We start from the raw sequence: 19,176 nt of genomic DNA, 5'->3' as shown, positions 1-19,176 counted from the left end.
CCAAATGTAATGAGAAATTAAAGTTATGCAATTCTTTATACAAAAGTACTTGTGGATTGATTAGTTTTTTTTTAAAAAAAAAATGCAAATTAAAGAGAATAGTTCATCCTTTGTTTTGCAAAGGTAGGAATGACTAAATTGTTATGGCACAAGTGTTTTGTAAAATATGAGATTCGATCTTGTCATAATAAAAAAAAATCCAAAGTGATTATTAATTTATCATCAATGACCTATATTAGTGTTTTTGTTTTTATCTTTAATTTAAAAGGATTAGGTATTATTAGGTCATCACGATTCAAACATCTTAAACACAAGGTTTTCGTAATAACCAAAGAGAAAGCGAATCCAACATAGTTATCACTAACAATATATTTGTTGAGAAATAATCTAATTTTAATAAGATTATAAATTACAACTAATTATAATATTATGGCTACAAATAAGATAATTAATTTTGATTAATTTGGCTTAATTCTAGGAAAATATTTTAATTTAGATTACGTGTTATGTTGTATTCATTGATGGTAGCAAGAATCATCACCACTAGGTGATTATTGTACGTGTTATGATAAGAGATTAAATCAGATATTCTATTTTGTCAACAGAAGGTCACAAGAGGCCCGAACAACTCCTACTGAGTGGCCCAAGAGTACATTTTTATGAGCATTTTATTCCGTCCTTGCAAACTGTAACACCTTCATCCAGCTCCATAACATGCATAAAGGAAATAATTATTTGTTGATCATGGCACACAGTATTTGCCTATTTGGTAGAAGGCTAATTAACACATTGAAAAAGAGAATAAAACTTCATCAGTAAATGTTTTATGCAGAAATGCGTTGAAAATGAGTATTGTTGGCAAGATTTTATAGTACAGTAGCTGTGATTGATATTGTAAAAAATTATAGATAAATGTGATTGATGTAGCTATAATTTCAGTCATATCACAGTCATAAATATTTTAAAAATCTTGACATTGGGGTCATTGTAGCTCATCACTGCTGCACCTTCTTTCTTTATTAATTTTATTGCTGTTGTTTTTATTTTCTTTTTTCTATTGTTATGTTTGTTTAATAAAGTTTAGAGTCATTAGACTAATAGATTATTTGTCTAAAACAAATAAAAGATTCAGAAGTAGTACTCTATTTACAATTTTACTCTCCTAAGCTTGTAAATGCACGATTTTGACCCCATTTTGGTTTTGAATCGTAGCTCTTTAAAAGCTACGACTTGTAAACATTAATAGAAGCTATTGAAACCAAGAGATCAAAATAGGACTCTTTGCAGATGTCAAAGAATTAGGTATAACTAATTAAACTAAAACTGACGTATAATATATGCCCATATACTACAAAATTTATTTATCGTAATGTGTTCCACATGTACACATCTATAACTTATACAGCGAAGGGAAAATACAGTATAATACAACGACCATAACCTAAAATATTTTCCCCTTCTATAAGCAGCTACATATCAGTAATTAAGTACACATCAAACTGATGACAAGCATAAATAATTCTTATCAACGTAATATCATGTAAAATTCAGAGGCATTAGAGCGCGTCTCATTACGATAATAGCAAGTCCCATTGCAACATGGCTAGTAGCCTTTGGGGCTTTGCTTTCTTCTCTCTGAATGTGCTCAGCCACATTGAAGTTTCCTGCATGAATGCAGCCCCCCCATTTATCAATAGATGATAAGAATTAAATATATTTTTGTTCATAAAAAATTATAACTTTTATTTTAATTGTTTTGAAAGAATTTATTGATTTTGAGTCTAAAAATTTATTATTTTGAAAATGATTTTTATCATTACTATTAATGATGTATAGACCACTGTGACATAATATATAATATGGTTCGATGCATGTTATGTTATAACCGAATTAAAATATGAATTATTTTCAAAACTTTAAAAAAGATAAGAGTAAAGTAAGTAATCTAAATGATTGATGAGAAGATCAGGTGTTGACATTTCAACATATCCATGACTTATCATAAAGACATAAACACATGCATAAAATTGTAAATTATTTTTTTTAATAACTAAAAATACTCATTTTATTCTATAAAATATATTTTTTTTACAAAATAATCGATGAGCAATGATTAATCTTTTACAGAGACATAAATACTTATAAGATGAATATTCTTTAAGATAACTTATTCTATATCTAAATTAAGATTTCAATCTTGAATCACTTGATTAAGAGATACAAGTCGTTATAATTTTTATCAATCAGTATCGGTACTAAAAAATAAAATAAATAAATAAACAAGTGTTGGTAAAGTAAACTGTGCACTTCAAAAAAGTTTCATCCAAACAAACTTACAGGTCGGGATTAGATTGCATGAACATACAAACATATTAAACCTAAAATAATAAAGTTGTTTTAGTCTCCAATGAATCATAGCATGCAATAAAAACCACGTACGATATACCTCTTTGAGGGCCATAGCCACATCCTGCTTCAATTGTTTCTCTGATGTCTTGTATGGTTGCCCTGTTGTAAAATATGAAGTTGCTGAAAACGTTGTCCAGGCAATTGAGGACCAAGTTTGTCTCCGAGAGACATGGTCCTTCGCAGAATGTATCAGTTTTCTCTGCGGGCACGTTCAGGTTTCCATTCTCGTTCAATCTACACGTCTCTTCACAGCTTCGATAAATCTGAGACCCCACCAAAATAACAAAATATATGAGAAATATTTTAACCTATGTTATATATATATATATATGCATAATGGAGTAGAATATCTGAAAAAGTGTTAAACTCTGAGTTTAGCTATGATTTTAAGCTTATTAACTACAACTTTAATGATGATTATAACATTTTTTTTACTTAACCCAAATTTAAGGAGATTAGCAACACAAAACAAAAAATGTAAGGTAATAAGTTGGAAAACTATAAAATTTATAGAGTCGAGAAAAAGAAATTATTAGATAGTTTTTTTATTACTAGATGTTTATAATTCGAGTAATCTCTACATGACACATGAATTTAATTTTTTTAATTTGCAATAAAGAATTAATAATATAAGATTACATGTTATATAAAAATTAATGTAAACCATCAAACACTTAATAATTTTTTCATGAGCAGTAATAATAATATATTTTTTGACACACTTTTTTCCTTTTAACACTCTCGATAATTAGTTAAAATTTATTAACTATTATATGATCATAAATGAGACTCATTAGTAAAACTTATAAAATTTTATAATTTTTAATAAATTTTAATCATATAACAAAAGAGAATTTTATTTTTTTTTAAAGAATCTATCTCTAGTATTTCTTGCATAATTTCAGTCAAATACTAGTAAAGAAAGTGTTCCAAAAGAGTGTATTATTAGTATTTTTTGCATAGATATTGTTTTAAGGAAAAAAATTGCCTTTCCATAATTTTGAAATGAAGGAAAAAAGTGATAGATTTAATAAAATAAAAAGAGAGGAAAAAAGTGAGTGCAAAAATTGAAGTTTAAAAAAGTAACTGAGCAGTAAGAGAAAATTCATATTTTTGTCTTAAGTACTATCTGTGCTTGCATGCATTTCTAGCCTTTTTGAATAATAAACATAAAAATCAGTTTGCACACTCACATTTTTATCATTGAAACAGAGCAAGGCTTTGGAGACAATTTGAGCTGGGTCACCACTACCATACCCACCACCACCGGCTCCAAAACCACCAGTACCACCACCGGCTCCGAACCCACCACCACTGCCAACTCCGGCCCCAGCACCGCCAAAACCACCCCCCACAACCCCGAATCCACCACCACCTGTCTGTGCCTCTGACTCATCCTCATCAGCATTTCCTATCAAATTTTATAGCATAATGCATAACCCACAAGAAAATAAAAAAGTTTAATCAATTCTGGTTAATAATAACATACCAAAGTTTTTCCCGAATACACAAACGTAAAGGATAGCATAGGTTAAAATCCAACGCCTGACATTCACACGGAACAATGCCATTTTCCAAGCTTATCTAATTTTATTTTATTTTTAAAAAAAGTTGAATTTGGAGCACATTATATAGCAATGCAAGCATGCAACGTTACCCTCTTTTGCACTATGCTACAAGAAATAGTTAATTAGTTGTTAAATTCCAATTCCAAGCGAACATTACCAACCACTACCATTCACTTTTTTTTTCGTAATAAAGTGAGGGTGGGCATGAACATTCCTTTTTCTTGCATGTGTTTTCCTAATCAGAATTAAGCTTCAACGAGATAAACGACTGAACATAATTAAGTGAAATGAATGAGGCACACATTAATGGGTGTAAAATGTTGGGTGAATTTCATTAGAGGGAAATTAGTCAAAGGGTTTGCTGCTAGTCACGATTAAAATTTATGAAAGACAAGACTAGAAAAACATAAGGACAGGGCAGCAGTTGAAGTTCAAGCCACCAACTTCAATTCTCTCTGTGTTTAGTCCCCATAAAATCAAACCTAAACTTGTTTTACTTGCGTTTTCTAAATCTTCCCTTACAAGCTTGGGTAACACTTGTGGCGGTGGAAAAGCAAAATTCACCTGCTTGTTTATTAACCACAAGTTTTTGTCTTCGGATTCATAATTTTGCAATTTACTTCTAAAACAATGAATCGGTGTTTTAATCTATGGAATTAATGTCATTTACTATTTACTATATTCTCAAAGAAAGCTGAACGAGATCTAACTCAATTAGTTAAGTTACGTGCTTAAGTTATTATAAATCTTTAATATTTGTCTTTCTATAGATAAAAAAAAAAATCTTGAAGAAAACTTCTAGCTTGAAAAATGAATGCATGCAATAAGTAATGTGTCTTTGAAGTTAAAGTTTAAAACTAACATTTTTTCTTATGATGTGTTGGGTTGAGAAGATGAAAATAGAGAAAATGAAAATAAAATAAAAATACTTAAATTAGAGTAAAGTATAGAAGGTATCAGATTCACTTAAATCTACACTATTTTTTCTTTATTTCTCTCATCCCCTTCTACCAAACACACTCTTAGTTTCTTAATCAAAACTATATGATCATTTGTGAAAATCATGTATTTAAAAATAATCTTTTGGTTGTCTCTGATAAGAATGTTCAATAATAGATTAAACAATAAGACTAAGTCATGAAAAAATGTAAAATTAGGAGTAGTGTTTTTTAGGTTTACGGTTGAAGCGAATCTAAGAAGGCTAGCTGGCTACTTAGTAACCGATCATAGATTCTATGATAAAAAGGTTAGCTACGTAGAAAGGTAGACATTTGAATTGGCTTTAGATGGTCAAATTGTAATCTTGAATTTTGTGTTGCCTGGGTTGTCATTCTATTTTCTTTCTTGAAAATGTCATAGAAAGTCCTAAATACTCAGCAGTATTCAAAGAGCATTTCTGTGGAGCAGATTGTGAAGATAAGAAAAACATAACGTGAGTTAGTCAAGATATAAAGTCTCCTAACCAAATGCAAGTGGTAGTCTTGTAAAAAATTTGGAGTGGTTTAATTTAAGCCTTCTAGGAAAATGGAGGCATCTTGTTGGAAAAGGAGTTGTTTGGTATAATATCTTAGAATACAGATAAGTGTTTGGGTTTGTGATAGGTGGAATCCTTAAATTTCCTCTACATAGTGGAGGGACCTATGCAGTATCAAATATGGGAGAAACATAAACCCAAACTGGTTTTCAAAAAGGAATCTTTGGCATGATATTTCGATGGGTCCAGACAGTTTAAAAGACTTTCTTTCTTAGGTTGTACCAATTATTGGAAGATAAACATGCTGTGTAGCCCACATAGTGTGGATTGGTGTCATAATGATTGAAGTATATATGAAACAGAGATGGAGGAAGAGATTCCTTGTTGAGGAGGACAAATTATTTGTTGATTTGATGAACTTATTGGCTTCAGTCTCTGTTTGCTATGAAAAATCTGATGATTGATCGGTACGAAAAGTGGATAACTCACATGCTTAGATGAGTAAAAGCTTGAAGAAAAAAAGAAAAGTAAAATGAATGTACCTTGATTTTTGGACAAGTTAGATGAGTCTGAGAGTATAAAAGATGAAGTACGTCACTGGATTTTAACTTTTGAAAGAAGTTTAATTCATTTTATCTTCTTATTTCCTTCTTGTGTAAATGTTTATAGAAAACTTTATCCAAACAAGGCCTTACTATATAAGCTCATCTTTCTCTGCAAATTCAAGCTAGTTTTCATGTTTCTATTACCCCGGCTCCTTAATGAGATTTTTCAGAATTTCTGGAAGTGTTTTGCTGCATATTAAGTTGCTAGCCTTTTCAGGGCAATTTTTTATTAATGGATTGCCACCAAGGGTGAACTTGTTTAATAGGATGGTCATATCAGATTTGCTAGAGACTAGTGTGGACTATGCAGTAACCATATATCAAGAGGTTTCAAACCAACTTTTATTTCACCTGCTTGTTATTTTACAAGGATTGATCTTGTTAATTTTTATGCTTGGGTTGGATACTTGGATTCTTTGTTGTTTTTCTAGTAGGTAGCTGAGAGTATCATATCCAACACTGAGGTCTAGTGAGAGGAAAGAATATTAAATACAATTTGCAGCCCCTCGAGCATTATTTCATTATGCTGATTTTAGGCATGGCTAGCAATAATATTTATTTGATAATGAGAGATTTAATTTATTGTTTATTACGGACCTCACTAAAATTCAATCTTGGTATTGTTTTTTAGCTTAAAGTAGGTGGACTTGGTCTTATGTTTTAAAACTCGAGTAATAATATTATCGAATGCATCAGAATTGCCTTTAATTGCATCAGGGTTAGAGTATTTCTTGCTCTCTTACTTTGATTATGTCAGACTTAAAGTACTCCTTATACTTTCATTTATTAATATTTTCTTTACTTATTAAAAGGTTAAGATTGTAATAAAAGATAATAAAAAATTATTGAAATCTCAAATCATTTTTTAATCAACATTTATTACTCTTATCTTTTAAACTACATTCTTTACTTTAAAGTAATCAAATATTCTTATTGACAGTTTTTTTTTTTAATTTGAGGGCAGGAGTTAGTTTTATTTTTAATTTTCGTAGATGATACATGAACACCCAAATATACATACTTATTAATTTGATAATTTTCTTTTTTTTTTCCTCTTATGCATCTCTTCTTTTCACTTCATATTACTTTACACTTTTTTCTCTTTTTTCTTGTTCTGCATCTCTTCTTTTCACTTCATATTACTTCACAAATTATTTTTTATTAAGTTATATAATGAAAGTAAGTAACCTTCAGAATAAATTATACTCATACTCCCTCGGTTTTTTCAAATTACACAATATCTTTTTTTTACACTAATTATATTTGATTGTTTGAAAAAGATTATATCATGTATCCCTACAAGGAAGTTAAACCTTAAAAAAAAGTATTATGTGACATTAAAAAAATATCAAAAAGTAGATTAATTTGACCCTTCACGTCCCATCTTCCACTGTTGTTAGGCCCATATATCCAACAGATAGAATAGAAGAAACAAAAGTGAAATGAAATGAAATTTTTATTGAAGTGCTAATAATAGAAAGCATGAAGTAAATATATATATATCAGATCAGGAACATCATGTGTTTTGTAATAGTAAAATTGACTGAGCAAATCCTTGTTCCACTTATTAAGTCTACTCTCCCTGCATTAAAATGGATGAAAAATCATTGAATACATGCATAAATAGAATATATAACTCAGTAATGCTGATATGCTAAAAAAATTATTAAAGTGAGAGCATTACACATTAGAGTAATTCACGAAATTATCTCAACCAGATGTGCATGCAGGTCGTCTTGGAGGAAGCTGCTGATGTGGAGTTCTCTGTTTGAAAACAACAAAAAATATATAAAGGAAAAGTGGTTAAGTACTTAAAGCAAAATCATTCATTTAAAACATGAATTATAACTTAATAGATAGTGTTAAGACTCTAAGTACCTGTAGTTTTGGTCGCAATGTCTCCACAGCTGTTGTAGATTGTTGATTCACTCCAGCACCTTGCTGTTGAGACTAGATATCAAAAAAAAAAATATTATTAAAAAAAAATAAGATGTTGTGTTATACATACTATTTATTTTAATTTAATGATTTTGGGACATTATCAGAAGTCATTTATGTGTTTATTTAGCATTTGAAATTCAAATATACCTTGCATAATGCCCAGTCTGCTGAATCAAAGAATGCTCTTTCATTATTCTTTTAACCCCAAAAAAAATTAAAGCATAAATTAAATTAAATTAGATACAACTGAAACTTGTATATAAGGAAGTAAATTATGGATGTGCTAATGTAGTTTTTCTAGTTTGGGCTTACTTTCGATATCAGAGGCTTCTTCTTTGGGGCAAGCGTACCGTACTTTCCCGCGCATGTTGTCTGATATTAAATAATTGTTAAATCAAACCAAAAGAAATAAAAAAAAAAAAAGGGAATGTTATACTATAAAATTAACAACTGATGATGACCAAAAATACTATAAAGCTAGCATATGTTATATTTTGAATCTTAGGGCCATATCTCACCAACCACAAAATAGAATTGTCTTCAATAAGAAAAATCATGATATCACATACTACATTTGTTTGTGCAAGAAAAGGCATTCATCAAAACAGTCAATGTTTGTCTAGCGGGAAATGATTTAACCTTAGATGTTATGCAATTGGATCATTCGTTAATTTGAATCCTAAATGTAAGAAAGTAATCCAATTTGTTCAAATTATATATTTGTCAACTAAGACTAGGTCGTGATTGTTCTGTTTTTCTTTGCATAAAAGTTGTCATTACTACCCATATGATACTTGAGCTACTTCTAATAAAAGTATGCATTGACTAATTCTATTGATCATTAACATAATTAGAACCTAAATCCGTCCTTTGATATCATCAAAATCAAAAGAGTGTCAAAGTTAAAAAAGTTGGTGCAATTTAGGAAGAAAACCCTTTCACGTGGGTGGGGAGGGAGAATATTCTAGAAGACCTTAATTATGTTCTTTTTTTTTTTTAAGGCAAAAAAAGGTGAATCAATGATGGCCATGAGAACCTCATGTTTGATAGAAAACGAAGTTCACATGATTTGCTTGACAGCCCAAAAGCCAGTTAAACTTGTTTTGTGTGGCTTCACTTTAGGTAGGGACACCATGAAACCCATAACGGAGTAACCGACAATTTTGCAAGCACCCCTAAAATACTCGAAAATCTTCCCATCTTTATTAAACTTCTTTTTCAAATCTTAGCTTAATTATTTTGATACTTCTAAATGTTAAGCAGGCAAAAATTAATAATGATAAATTCGAATGTATCTCATTGACGAGTACTTGTAAAAGTAAAATAAAAACGTCTCTTGGGCACATCGAAAAAAATAAAACAAGAGTAAGACATTCAAATGTCACGTATAGTATTCAAAAGAAACGAAAAGGTCGAAATTGAATTCACATAATATTCTATATATTACGCGCAATAATTTGTTTGACATGACTGTAACCTAATTAGACAACCAATTATCTCGAAAAATAAATATAAATAAATAAACTTCGATACCCATATGATAAATGCCACAAAAGTACATGGTACAACCACGATGAAGCTAGAAAGAGTACATGGGTACAACGTAATGTACACGGTACACCAATGAAAATAGACACGTGCAGCTATGTCACTCTGAATAAGAAAATAAACAGTTAGATTTTCCGTCTGATTCTCCTTTTAAGTTTTGATATTATTTTCTTTACGTGTGGTAGTGTTGTTCCAAATTTGCAAATAGCACACACATGGCATTCACATTATTCACTACTTTGATTGCTAATTATCATTTTGTTCTGGTTAGCACCTGCCGTCAAAGGAAACCTTAGTTTTCCTAATTCTTAGCACCACTAATCGCAAATTATATGATAATGTTTGTGCTATTAAGAGAAAAAGAAATTGAGGTTCGAAAAATTATATTATAATTAAAATAAAATATTAAAAAAGGGTGAATAAGTGGTTAGAGTTTGGTTATGTACCTCGGCATTCGGGGCAGAGAAATAGTCTTCCTTATCATACCCTGCCATCTTTGTTTACCTGTTCAAGAAAAACCAATTCGCGATCGTGACTAACAAATCAGAAACTAATATTCAAAGCTAGACTATTCTTAATCTATGAAATGTAACCTTTAATTTGTGTGAAAAGAGAGAAGAGGGGGGAGAAGAACCCAAAGAATAGAAACAGGGCACTCTCCCAATCAAGCAAGTAAGAACTAGTTGCAAGCAAAATGGTTTATGGGGATACCCAATTATATGGTGAGTGAAAAACACACAAAAAAATGGAGAGAAATGAAAGAGATTAAATAAAAGGGATGATGTTGATAATTACCTTGTGGTAAGAGGAAGGTAGAGATGCAAGGAAGAGAAAGTGAGAGAAAAAGGTATTAAAGGGGAGAAAAGAGAGGTAGAGACAATGAGATAGAAGAGGTTTGAGTGAGAAGGTTAGATAAGAATATGCATCCACTACGCATGCCAAGAGATTACATTTATATGAAGAGAGGCTAAGAAACAAGCCACCAAAAGGAATAAAATTAAAATATTAAGCATTTAAGTTTGGATGCTAAATGTCAAATATCCAGTCTCAAACACTTTCATATGATGAGCTTTACGTGGGTGTTTTCTAGTGGCTAGTTGACACTAGTTTCACTTTTTTGCGGGATTTTTATTTTTGTTTCTAAAGTGGTGAATGACAATTAACTGTGGCCAGATTCAATTAAATTATTATTCTTGTGATTTACTTTTAAAAAAACTATGGTCTTTGTAGCCATTGGATGTTGTAGTTTAAGACGTTAGGATATCAACATCATTTGGTCCATCTCATACCCCCCAACGTACAATTTTCTCATGTGCCAGTCATCTACATTACCGACACTTTCCTGATTACGAATTTATGAGTTGTTATATCTGTAAATTATTTCCCTTTTTTCATTAAAAACTCTCTAATCTCCAACTTTAATAATTGTAAAAGACTAACATTTGCATTGTATTAACCATTATATATAGCCAAAGGAAACATCTTTTCTGCCAATTCGATCATAATTCTCTGTTTTTTTCTCTCAGCTGCCTTCACAACTTTGGATTCTTACCCTTTCAAACATCTGTCTAATTCATAACTATCCTTTAGTACATAAGCAATCTCTGGTAACAAAGAACAATTGAAAATTCAGTTACAAAGTATTCTATTATTTGAGCTGATTGGAGCAAATTATTTTAGATAATAGACTGATCTAGGAAGATAAAGAAAATTATTTATTCTGGTTGGAGCATAAAAGATAGCACAGAAGCATACTGTGATAGAATAGTAATCCAGCTTAAGATCATATGCAAGGCCTTTATGTGCATATGGCACATGATAGCCACCATCTAAGTAGTTATCACAGAAGACTCCAAAATTAACAAAGCCCAAGCACCTCCTTGAATCATACATAAAAATGAATGACATTGTGTATAATAATAAAAAAAATTGATGTTGTTTAAAATTTCTTGTAGAGAATGTCCGCTGGTGAGATAAAACAAACAGGTTTACTAAGATAAGTGAGGGTAAAGTTTCACAAACTGGGTAAATTTTCCGTTCACATAATCATAAAGAAAATGAAATAGTAACCCCAAATAATAAAAGTAAGTAAAAAATAATTGGAAGATCGATTTAATCCGTACAAAATAATTGTCCTACTCCTATAGCCTATATAGTTCATCAATCCTTATCCCATGTTCTTAAGTAATTGCAAATACACAGCTCTCACTATTTATAAAATTCAATTAAAGTACCAACCATACACGTGACGGTGATACTTTACCATTGGGGATACAAATTACCCTTTGACTATACAGATAATAATCCATTTTTAAGTTTTTTTATACATGAAGTTTCCATAAAGCGCAGCACCTTTGGTAGCAGCAAGTAACCCCCTCCCTCTCTTCATAAACAGAACAAAAAACAAAGACCAACTTGGATAAGTAGTTATTTGTGAAATAATGAGCCAAAATCAACTTTTGAGAGAGTTGTTTTACTCAAACTTTCCTCAAAATCCAAACCTCAATTTTTATTTTTCCTTTACCTTTTTATTTTGATTTCCTCTGTGGTCATTATGGCGAAGATAGCCCAAATGTTTATAAATAATAAATAAGGGTGCAGACCATAACAGTAACGAAGCCCTTGTTAGCTTGTTCAAGATTGAATGAGAAAGAAATAAGAACTTCAACTTTGATTAAAATTAAAACCCTTTTTTCAACATATGAAGTATCAATAATACACTTTGCCACTATGATTGTTGGTTTACAAATTACAATTGCCACCTATACATATGTATCCTTATTTTTACATTTGCAGGGAGAGACAACACTTTCTGTTTTTTTTTTTTTTTTTTCTTTATTCTCCATATGTTTTTTGCCATTTGCAAAACTTTCAGTTGTATCTGTCAAATTTTCTTGACAGTTAAATTAATCATCTTTTAGTGCTTGATTCAATGCGTAGTTTGGACATTAATTGAATGTTTGAGATCACCAATGTGGAGTTCATGTTCACCGGTTGGGATTCTTCGAACCCCAAACTGGTCCACAACGGACAAGTGTTTGCAGGAATGAACATTAACCTTAAGTCGTTGCTTGGAGCCAGCAGGAACATGGGTCTTGTGGAAGGTCACCAACTGTTTAATTTGTGACCATTTTCCCGGGGGTGGTTTCGAGAATATGAGAAGGGTGTGGGTTCCATCCATTGAGCCTTCGTTTTTCACGTCAACGTGGAATTCCGTCTCCAATGAGTCGTCACAATTGGCATGGCTCACCTTCACTGCTTTGCTTGAGAGGGTTGAGTTTGTCAAGGCTTGGAGGCTCAGTATTTGCACCGAGACCTGTTTTGGAGCAAGTGCCAAGCTTTGGCTGAATCTTGAGTAACTTAGTCCATGTCCAAATGGGAACACCACTGGTCCTTTGTAGAATCTGTAGGTTCTTCCTGGGTATCCTGTTGCTGGGTTTGGACGCATGTCCATGTTTGTCATCGGCACTTTAGCCAAATACCCTTGTGGGTACCATGTCATGGGTAACCTTCCTCCTGCAAAACAAGCCCAATCCAAAAATAACTCATTAAGTCATAGGGAGCATGTATCCATTATTCATACTTTAATTTCTTTCATAGAGTAAAATATTTTATATATAAAAATATGCAATAAGACTTTATTATTAGTATATGAGTTTAATCATCAAGTACTAACATAAGAAAACAATTTTTAATCTATCAGAAATTGTTATTGATATGACTTTTCATGTAGTTTATTGATAAAATCAATAAACTTATCATAAAATGATTATTTATGATTAAATGATGATATAATTACGTGAGTGGATTGCCTATTTTTATTTTTTCTTGTTATATCATTCTATTAATTAATATGATATGTTGATAAGATAAAATTTTAGAGCTTAATTTCTATATGTAGTATGTGTAAAATTTTAATTATGATTGTATGATATTTTAGATTAATTATGCGTTGTACACTGTATACACAAATTCTTATTTAGTATTTGTGTAAAACATTTTATATTGTATATGAAATGAATTCAAGATAATGGTGTGAGAACAATTTACCTGGGTTGGTTGCACCAAAGATCACATCAGCAATGGCAGTTCCCCCAGCTTGACCAGGATAACCAACCCACAAAATGGCACTAATCTTAGGGTTATTTTTAGCAAACGAAACATCAACCGGGCCACCAGACATGATGACCAAGATAACGGGGCCCTTAGCGGCCCTGGCCACCCTAGTCACAAGTTCTTGTTGAAGGCCTGGTAAGAGAAGCCCAACCCTATCTCTTGTTTCCGCTTCTATGGTCTGGTCAAGGCCCATTACTAGAATAGTCGCATCAACTTGCCTAGCTATGATCTCTGCGGCACCAAATAGTTCATTTCCCCTGCAAGCGACACCCCTACAACCTACTTGATGAGCCGTCTTTACATACCTCGCAATTCCTTGCAAAGGGGTGGTATAACCACATGCCACACCTATCCCAATACAAAAAATATATATATTCAAATTAGATATATTATATATTATCTTTTTTAGAAAAAAAAAATATACATTAACAACATAAAAAGTTTTATACCTTCATCCAATCACAAAATCATTATGTATAATAAGTTTATTGACTTTTAAGATAATTATTTTAATCGGTAAATTTTGATTGGATGATTGTGTAATATTATTTTATTATGACCATGTATGACTATTAAACTATTTATTTTATAAAATAAATATGATATTAGTGATCATTAACTAACCAGCATAGTTTCCGATCATTGTAACGGTAGCATCCGTATTGGGTCCAATGACTCCTACGATACGAAGTCTTGAAGGGGATAGTGGTAGGGAGTTTCCTTTATTTTGTAGCAAGACTATACTCTCTCTAGCTGCTTCAAGGGCCAATTGTTGATGGGCTGGGGTGCAAACATCTCTTGGGCCCAAGTTTCCGAATGGTTGGGTTGATGGTTCACCGTCGAACATACCCAATCTCATTTGGACTGTAATAAGGTTGGCCAATGCAAGGTTAAGATCATTTTCTGAAATGAGTCCCTTCCTAATGGCAGAATCAGTGTGGATAGCCAAGAATGGGCCACAATCCAAGTCCAGGCCAGCTTTGATGGCCTCAGCAGCTGCCTCCTCAGGTGTTCTTGTGTAGTGTTGATTGTCAAAGAAAACTCCAACCGAGTCACAGTCCGAAACAATATACCTATTTTATATAACAAGCAAAATAAGTCACATTCACAAAATTTATTAAAACTTACAAGTTAAAGCAAATACAAAGTGAATGTGAATTAGAAAATGACTATATTGGACTCACCCATTGAGGCCCCATTGGCCACGAATAGTGTTGCGAAGGAGATCAGGGTCAGCACACGTGGGCTTGCCATTCACCTGATTGTAGGAGCACATCACACTCGCCACTTGCCCTTCCAACACGCACGCTTTAAATGGTACATCATAAGTGTCCTCCAAATCCTGTTTACTCACCTGCACGTGCATCAATAGCCCAAACCAATTTCAATTTCGGTCCATGCTTTTTATTTGGGCTTAAACTTTAAAGTTTCTTTACCCACACCACACCAAACTATTTTCATTTATTTTGGCTAGTTTTCGGTATTCTTAAGATATCGATTAAAAAAATTAAAAGGAAAAAGATTTTTATTAAGATACAGAAAATTATGTTATTCATAATTTTTTTCTACAAATTTTATAATTTTTACAATAAATATTTTCTCCTTTTAAGTTTTAATCAATGTCCAAAAGATCCCGGTTAGGAAGAAAAAAAAATTTCCCACTTTTTTCACATTAAAGGCATGTCACGAGGGACACCATAATCAATGGCAGGGAAAATAGAAGCGTTTATGGGCTATGGTGCGTAAGTTTGAATGGCATCGCTGTCACTTATCCTAACTAATTTGTAAGTGGTCTCATGTCTTTGTCCCAACAACTTGCATCACTTCCACTTTAGTTAAATTCGGTTCTATTTTTCTCTTGCATCATAGAAAACATCTTATAAAGAAAAGAAAAGGATAAGACTATATAAAAAAGACGAAATCGAAAGTTAGATACACTATATTTAGCCTTGTTTGCTGAGCATAGATAAATAAATAGATAGGCATAGCATAACAATAACATGACAGTATATCCATGTGGCATAAGTGACCATTCAAGAAAGTATGGAGCCACATGAAAAGTGCGCTCAATGCACTCATTCTATAGCTACCATTTCACTTGGGTTATTAGCTCAAATAATTATTACAATAATATTAATAATAAAAAAATCATAAAAATATGTAGATAATTAATGAAAAAAATAAAAATTAAGAGCATAATAATACCTTGGCGTTGAAATGAAACCTGTCCACACCATTCCAATTATCAAGATCATAGGCAGTGTAGTGTTTACAACAAGCAGCAACCTTGAGGCGATTTCCGGCACCATCGCCTTGGAGTCCTTTGACATAGCTGGCGGCGTATTTTGCGGCCAATGTCGGGTCCTCGCCGGGAGTCTCTTGGCCACGGCCCCACCGTGGGTCACGGAAAATGTTCACATTAGGACTCCAATACGTCAAACCAGCCTGTCCACCGTTGTACATTGCTCTTGCTTCATCAGACACCACCTGCATTTGCATGCATGATTAATTAGGTACATATTATAAATTAAATCACCAAAGAAATAATATAATTTTATTAAATATTTAATTCATCATGCATGATGGTTTATAATGAAATTTATTTTATGCATTCGCTCAATCATTTAAGTTAGATCTTCTAGTATAGAATATGATAATTGTAAAAAAGAGAAACTTTAGTCCCTTCAATTTTTGTTTTTTTACTTTTAATGCATGTCTCCTAATTGCTACAACTGTTCCGGTAAAATAGATATATTTTTTCTTATTCTGAAAAGAAAAATCTTTATATTGGTTTATTCTCTGTCCCTTAGCTGAACTACCAACCGGAATAATAAAAGTAGTTTTTGACACTAAAAGACAAACAATACACTCCATTTTTGACATTTCCTGGAATCCAAAAGTCACGACGTATAACTAATATATCCAAACGAATATCGAATGGTTTCCTTTTTCTTTTTCAAGATCACTTTATCGTAAGAAGAAGAACTTCACTTCACCAATAATAAATTAACATATCAACTTTGGCTAATGTGATTGGCTAGGCTATTACTGGGTCTCGTTGTTACAACAACGAACGCAACTTAATGAGCATGAAAATTAAGCATCAAACAAGTATATAGCCCCGGGACCCAAAAGAAAAAAGGACGTTGTGGAAAGTTCAACGCAAGGTTTTGCAAGGCGTTGGTGTGGGCAACATCGATATCAAACACCTATAGTGTTTGCTCAATTATTCACCAAACCAATTATTAATAAATGATATAGAGAAGATGTAATTTTACGCTTCATTAAACAACATTCAAACATGCAAATTGAGATGATTGATTTCTATGCTTCTCTAACCGTAATTAATTTTGATGGGAAAACCTTGTCAAAAATAGCCCGCTATTAAACTGAACATAACGATTTCAAGTATGTAAAGGATCTACTAATCACCTCCAGAGGTGTACAATTAATTATTATTCCAATCTTAATGCATACATATATTTATTTAATGACGTCGAGAGGGACTAATAAAGACAAGGACAGCCAAAACCACCATCTAATCAGGCTGATGTTGCTTTCGTAGTTATTGAATCAATGGCGTAATGGACTTCTTTTACCCTCTAGTTGCTTACAATTTAAGTTGATGAGATTTTTCAAAGTTACTATCATCATTTTCTTTACCATTAAAATGGCCTGATTTTCAGATTAATTGCATATATTTCTATATGAAAAAAAATGCATGCAAGGCGCACATGGTTGTTGGGACACAATTCGTCAGCAACCATGTAAACCAGCTAAAACAGGTGAGTAGTGAGTGGCCAGTAGCCTAATAGCTCCACCTTTTTAATAATATTTTTCCTATGTCTTTCATTTTTATATATATGCACTCAAAACAATCTTATTTGGATGAGAACAAAAAAAATTAATTGGCAAAAAAAAAAAACTAGTGACTTTTCGCCTACAAGATTGGAAACTAAATACTAAATTATTGGTTTTTATAATTTACAACTACATTTTTTTTTCTGTCGTTCTTCAGATGTTTTGGTAATTAAATAGGAGAATATATATATATATATATATATATCTCGAGCCCCGGTTTAAGACTCTTTTTATTCATGTACCCCAAAAAAAGACTCTTTTCATTTTCAACGAGGACTCAGAACCTGATTAGATTATTACTGTGTGTCAAAACTTAAAGTGCAAATGTACATTGGTTAAAAATCAAGAGATTCAAAATTCATATATAAAAAAAAACTAAACTATTTTTTAAAAATACAAAAAAGTATTAATTATTACACATCAATTATACAAGAAGATTTTATAAATTGTAATCAAGATGTGGGAATTTTTATCTTCATAAAGATAAAATCATTTCATTTAACTAAAAGTAGCATATGAAAGATAATTAGTGTGTGTGTATATATATTATGTAAATGGTATTTACCCAATTGGCTAATGTCTGTGTATAATATTCTAATTCTCAAGACATGCATGCAACATGTAATGTATTAATTATTATGGATATAAAGTTGAATGGATAAATGCATAATTTTATCATGAATGGCCGAAAAGGAGAACCAAGGAATCTGCTTTTTTTTTTTTAAATTATTTATTAGCCAACAGAAGGTGGAAGCAGAAAAAGTTGATGTTACAAGCTCATAATTATGTTATGAAGTGTGTAAGCACAAAGAGAAACAAAATCTGACCCGTCCAATTTCCTGCCACAGCGACTGATTAAACGAAGCAGCGGTTGAGATGACTTGAGGGAACATGGTGGCGCCAGGGAAGGCCCCACCGAACTTGGTGCCGGGGCCCACATTGGAGACGCCGTGGAGCGCCTCCGACCACCACTCGTATCCTTGGATGCCGAGCCTGGGCACGGCGATGGCATTGTTAACGACGAGCCTAATTTTTTCCGGCAATGTGAGCCTCGCTATGAGGTCCTGCACCCTCACGTGGATCGGCACGTGCGTGTTGCAGAACTTGAACCCCCTCGTGAGCCCGTTCCTAGGGTCGCATGCAAAGGGCACCCTCCCTTCGGTCACCCTTGGGAAGAAGGTCAGGGTGACGCAGAGCACTAGCCCTAGGGCAAGTAATAGGTGGCCTTTTTTGTCATTTTCACAGGCCATGATGATCAAAATTTTAAAATGTGGGTTTGGAATGAAGAGTGATGGTGAGTGGGGTGGGTTATTTATAGAGGGGGAGTTGCGTCTTTCAATGGGTTTTTGGGGGGCACAGAAACAAAAGAAACTACTTACATGATTGGGTTTCCACATCGATTAATAGAAGGATTAATTAGATCGATGCATCATATATATTTTCATATATATTCACATATGTATATCGACCTTTTTTATCATGAGAAGTTTACATGAGTTAAGTTTAGATGATTCTTTTTATAATAGGAACATGTCACTCAATGAATACTTATAAATATATTTTCAAATTATTCTTCAATAAAATTTTCACATCTTTAGTTTAGAATATAAATTTATTTGTTACTAGTGAGATATGTATATCAAGCTAGCTTTTA

At 32.3% G+C, this 19,176-nt stretch overlaps 2 protein-coding genes and 1 long non-coding RNA gene across 6 annotated transcripts; all 3 read right to left on the bottom strand.

Moving 5' to 3' along the window:
* Positions 1-1,305: 1,305 nt before the first annotated feature.
* Positions 1,306-4,022, bottom strand: LOC114367257. Its single transcript, XM_028324407.1, has 4 exons — positions 3,899-4,022; positions 3,603-3,820; positions 2,447-2,672; positions 1,306-1,664 (listed from the first exon to the last, which is right to left on the bottom strand). The coding sequence occupies exons 1-4, from the start codon at positions 3,978-3,980 to the stop codon at positions 1,537-1,539; spliced, it is 654 nt and encodes a 217-aa protein (XP_028180208.1). The 5' UTR covers positions 3,981-4,022; the 3' UTR covers positions 1,306-1,536.
* A 3,394-nt stretch (positions 4,023-7,416) lies between these two features.
* Positions 7,417-10,497, bottom strand: LOC114367139. 4 transcript variants are annotated; one of them, XR_003657129.1, is made up of 7 exons: positions 10,341-10,492; positions 9,992-10,049; positions 8,310-8,369; positions 8,145-8,192; positions 7,935-8,006; positions 7,741-7,820; positions 7,417-7,638 (listed from the first exon to the last, which is right to left on the bottom strand). It is a non-coding gene; the product is annotated as an uncharacterized LOC114367139 (long non-coding RNA). The 4 variants fall into 4 exon arrangements; XR_003657130.1 differs by lacking the exon at positions 10,341-10,492 and adding an exon at positions 10,139-10,281; XR_003657131.1 differs by lacking the exon at positions 8,145-8,192 and having other exon boundaries at positions 10,341-10,497.
* Positions 10,498-12,190: 1,693 nt separating this feature from the next.
* LOC114367342 (beta-D-xylosidase 1-like) lies at positions 12,191-18,825 on the bottom strand. Its single transcript, XM_028324507.1, has 6 exons — positions 18,350-18,825; positions 15,867-16,148; positions 14,846-15,015; positions 14,286-14,734; positions 13,596-14,009; positions 12,191-13,061 (listed from the first exon to the last, which is right to left on the bottom strand). Exons 1-6 carry the CDS (start codon positions 18,770-18,772, stop codon positions 12,475-12,477), a joined length of 2,325 nt encoding a protein of 774 aa, XP_028180308.1. The 5' UTR covers positions 18,773-18,825; the 3' UTR covers positions 12,191-12,474.
* Between the last annotated feature and the right edge of the window lie 351 nt (positions 18,826-19,176).

The sequence above is a fragment of the Glycine soja genome, chromosome 9 (genome assembly GCF_004193775.1).
Source record: "Glycine soja cultivar W05 chromosome 9, ASM419377v2, whole genome shotgun sequence".
NCBI classification, from domain to species: domain Eukaryota; kingdom Viridiplantae; phylum Streptophyta; class Magnoliopsida; order Fabales; family Fabaceae; genus Glycine; species Glycine soja.
The sequence above is the reverse complement of the archived record's forward strand: the minus strand, read 5'-3'. Positions and strand labels throughout refer to the sequence as shown.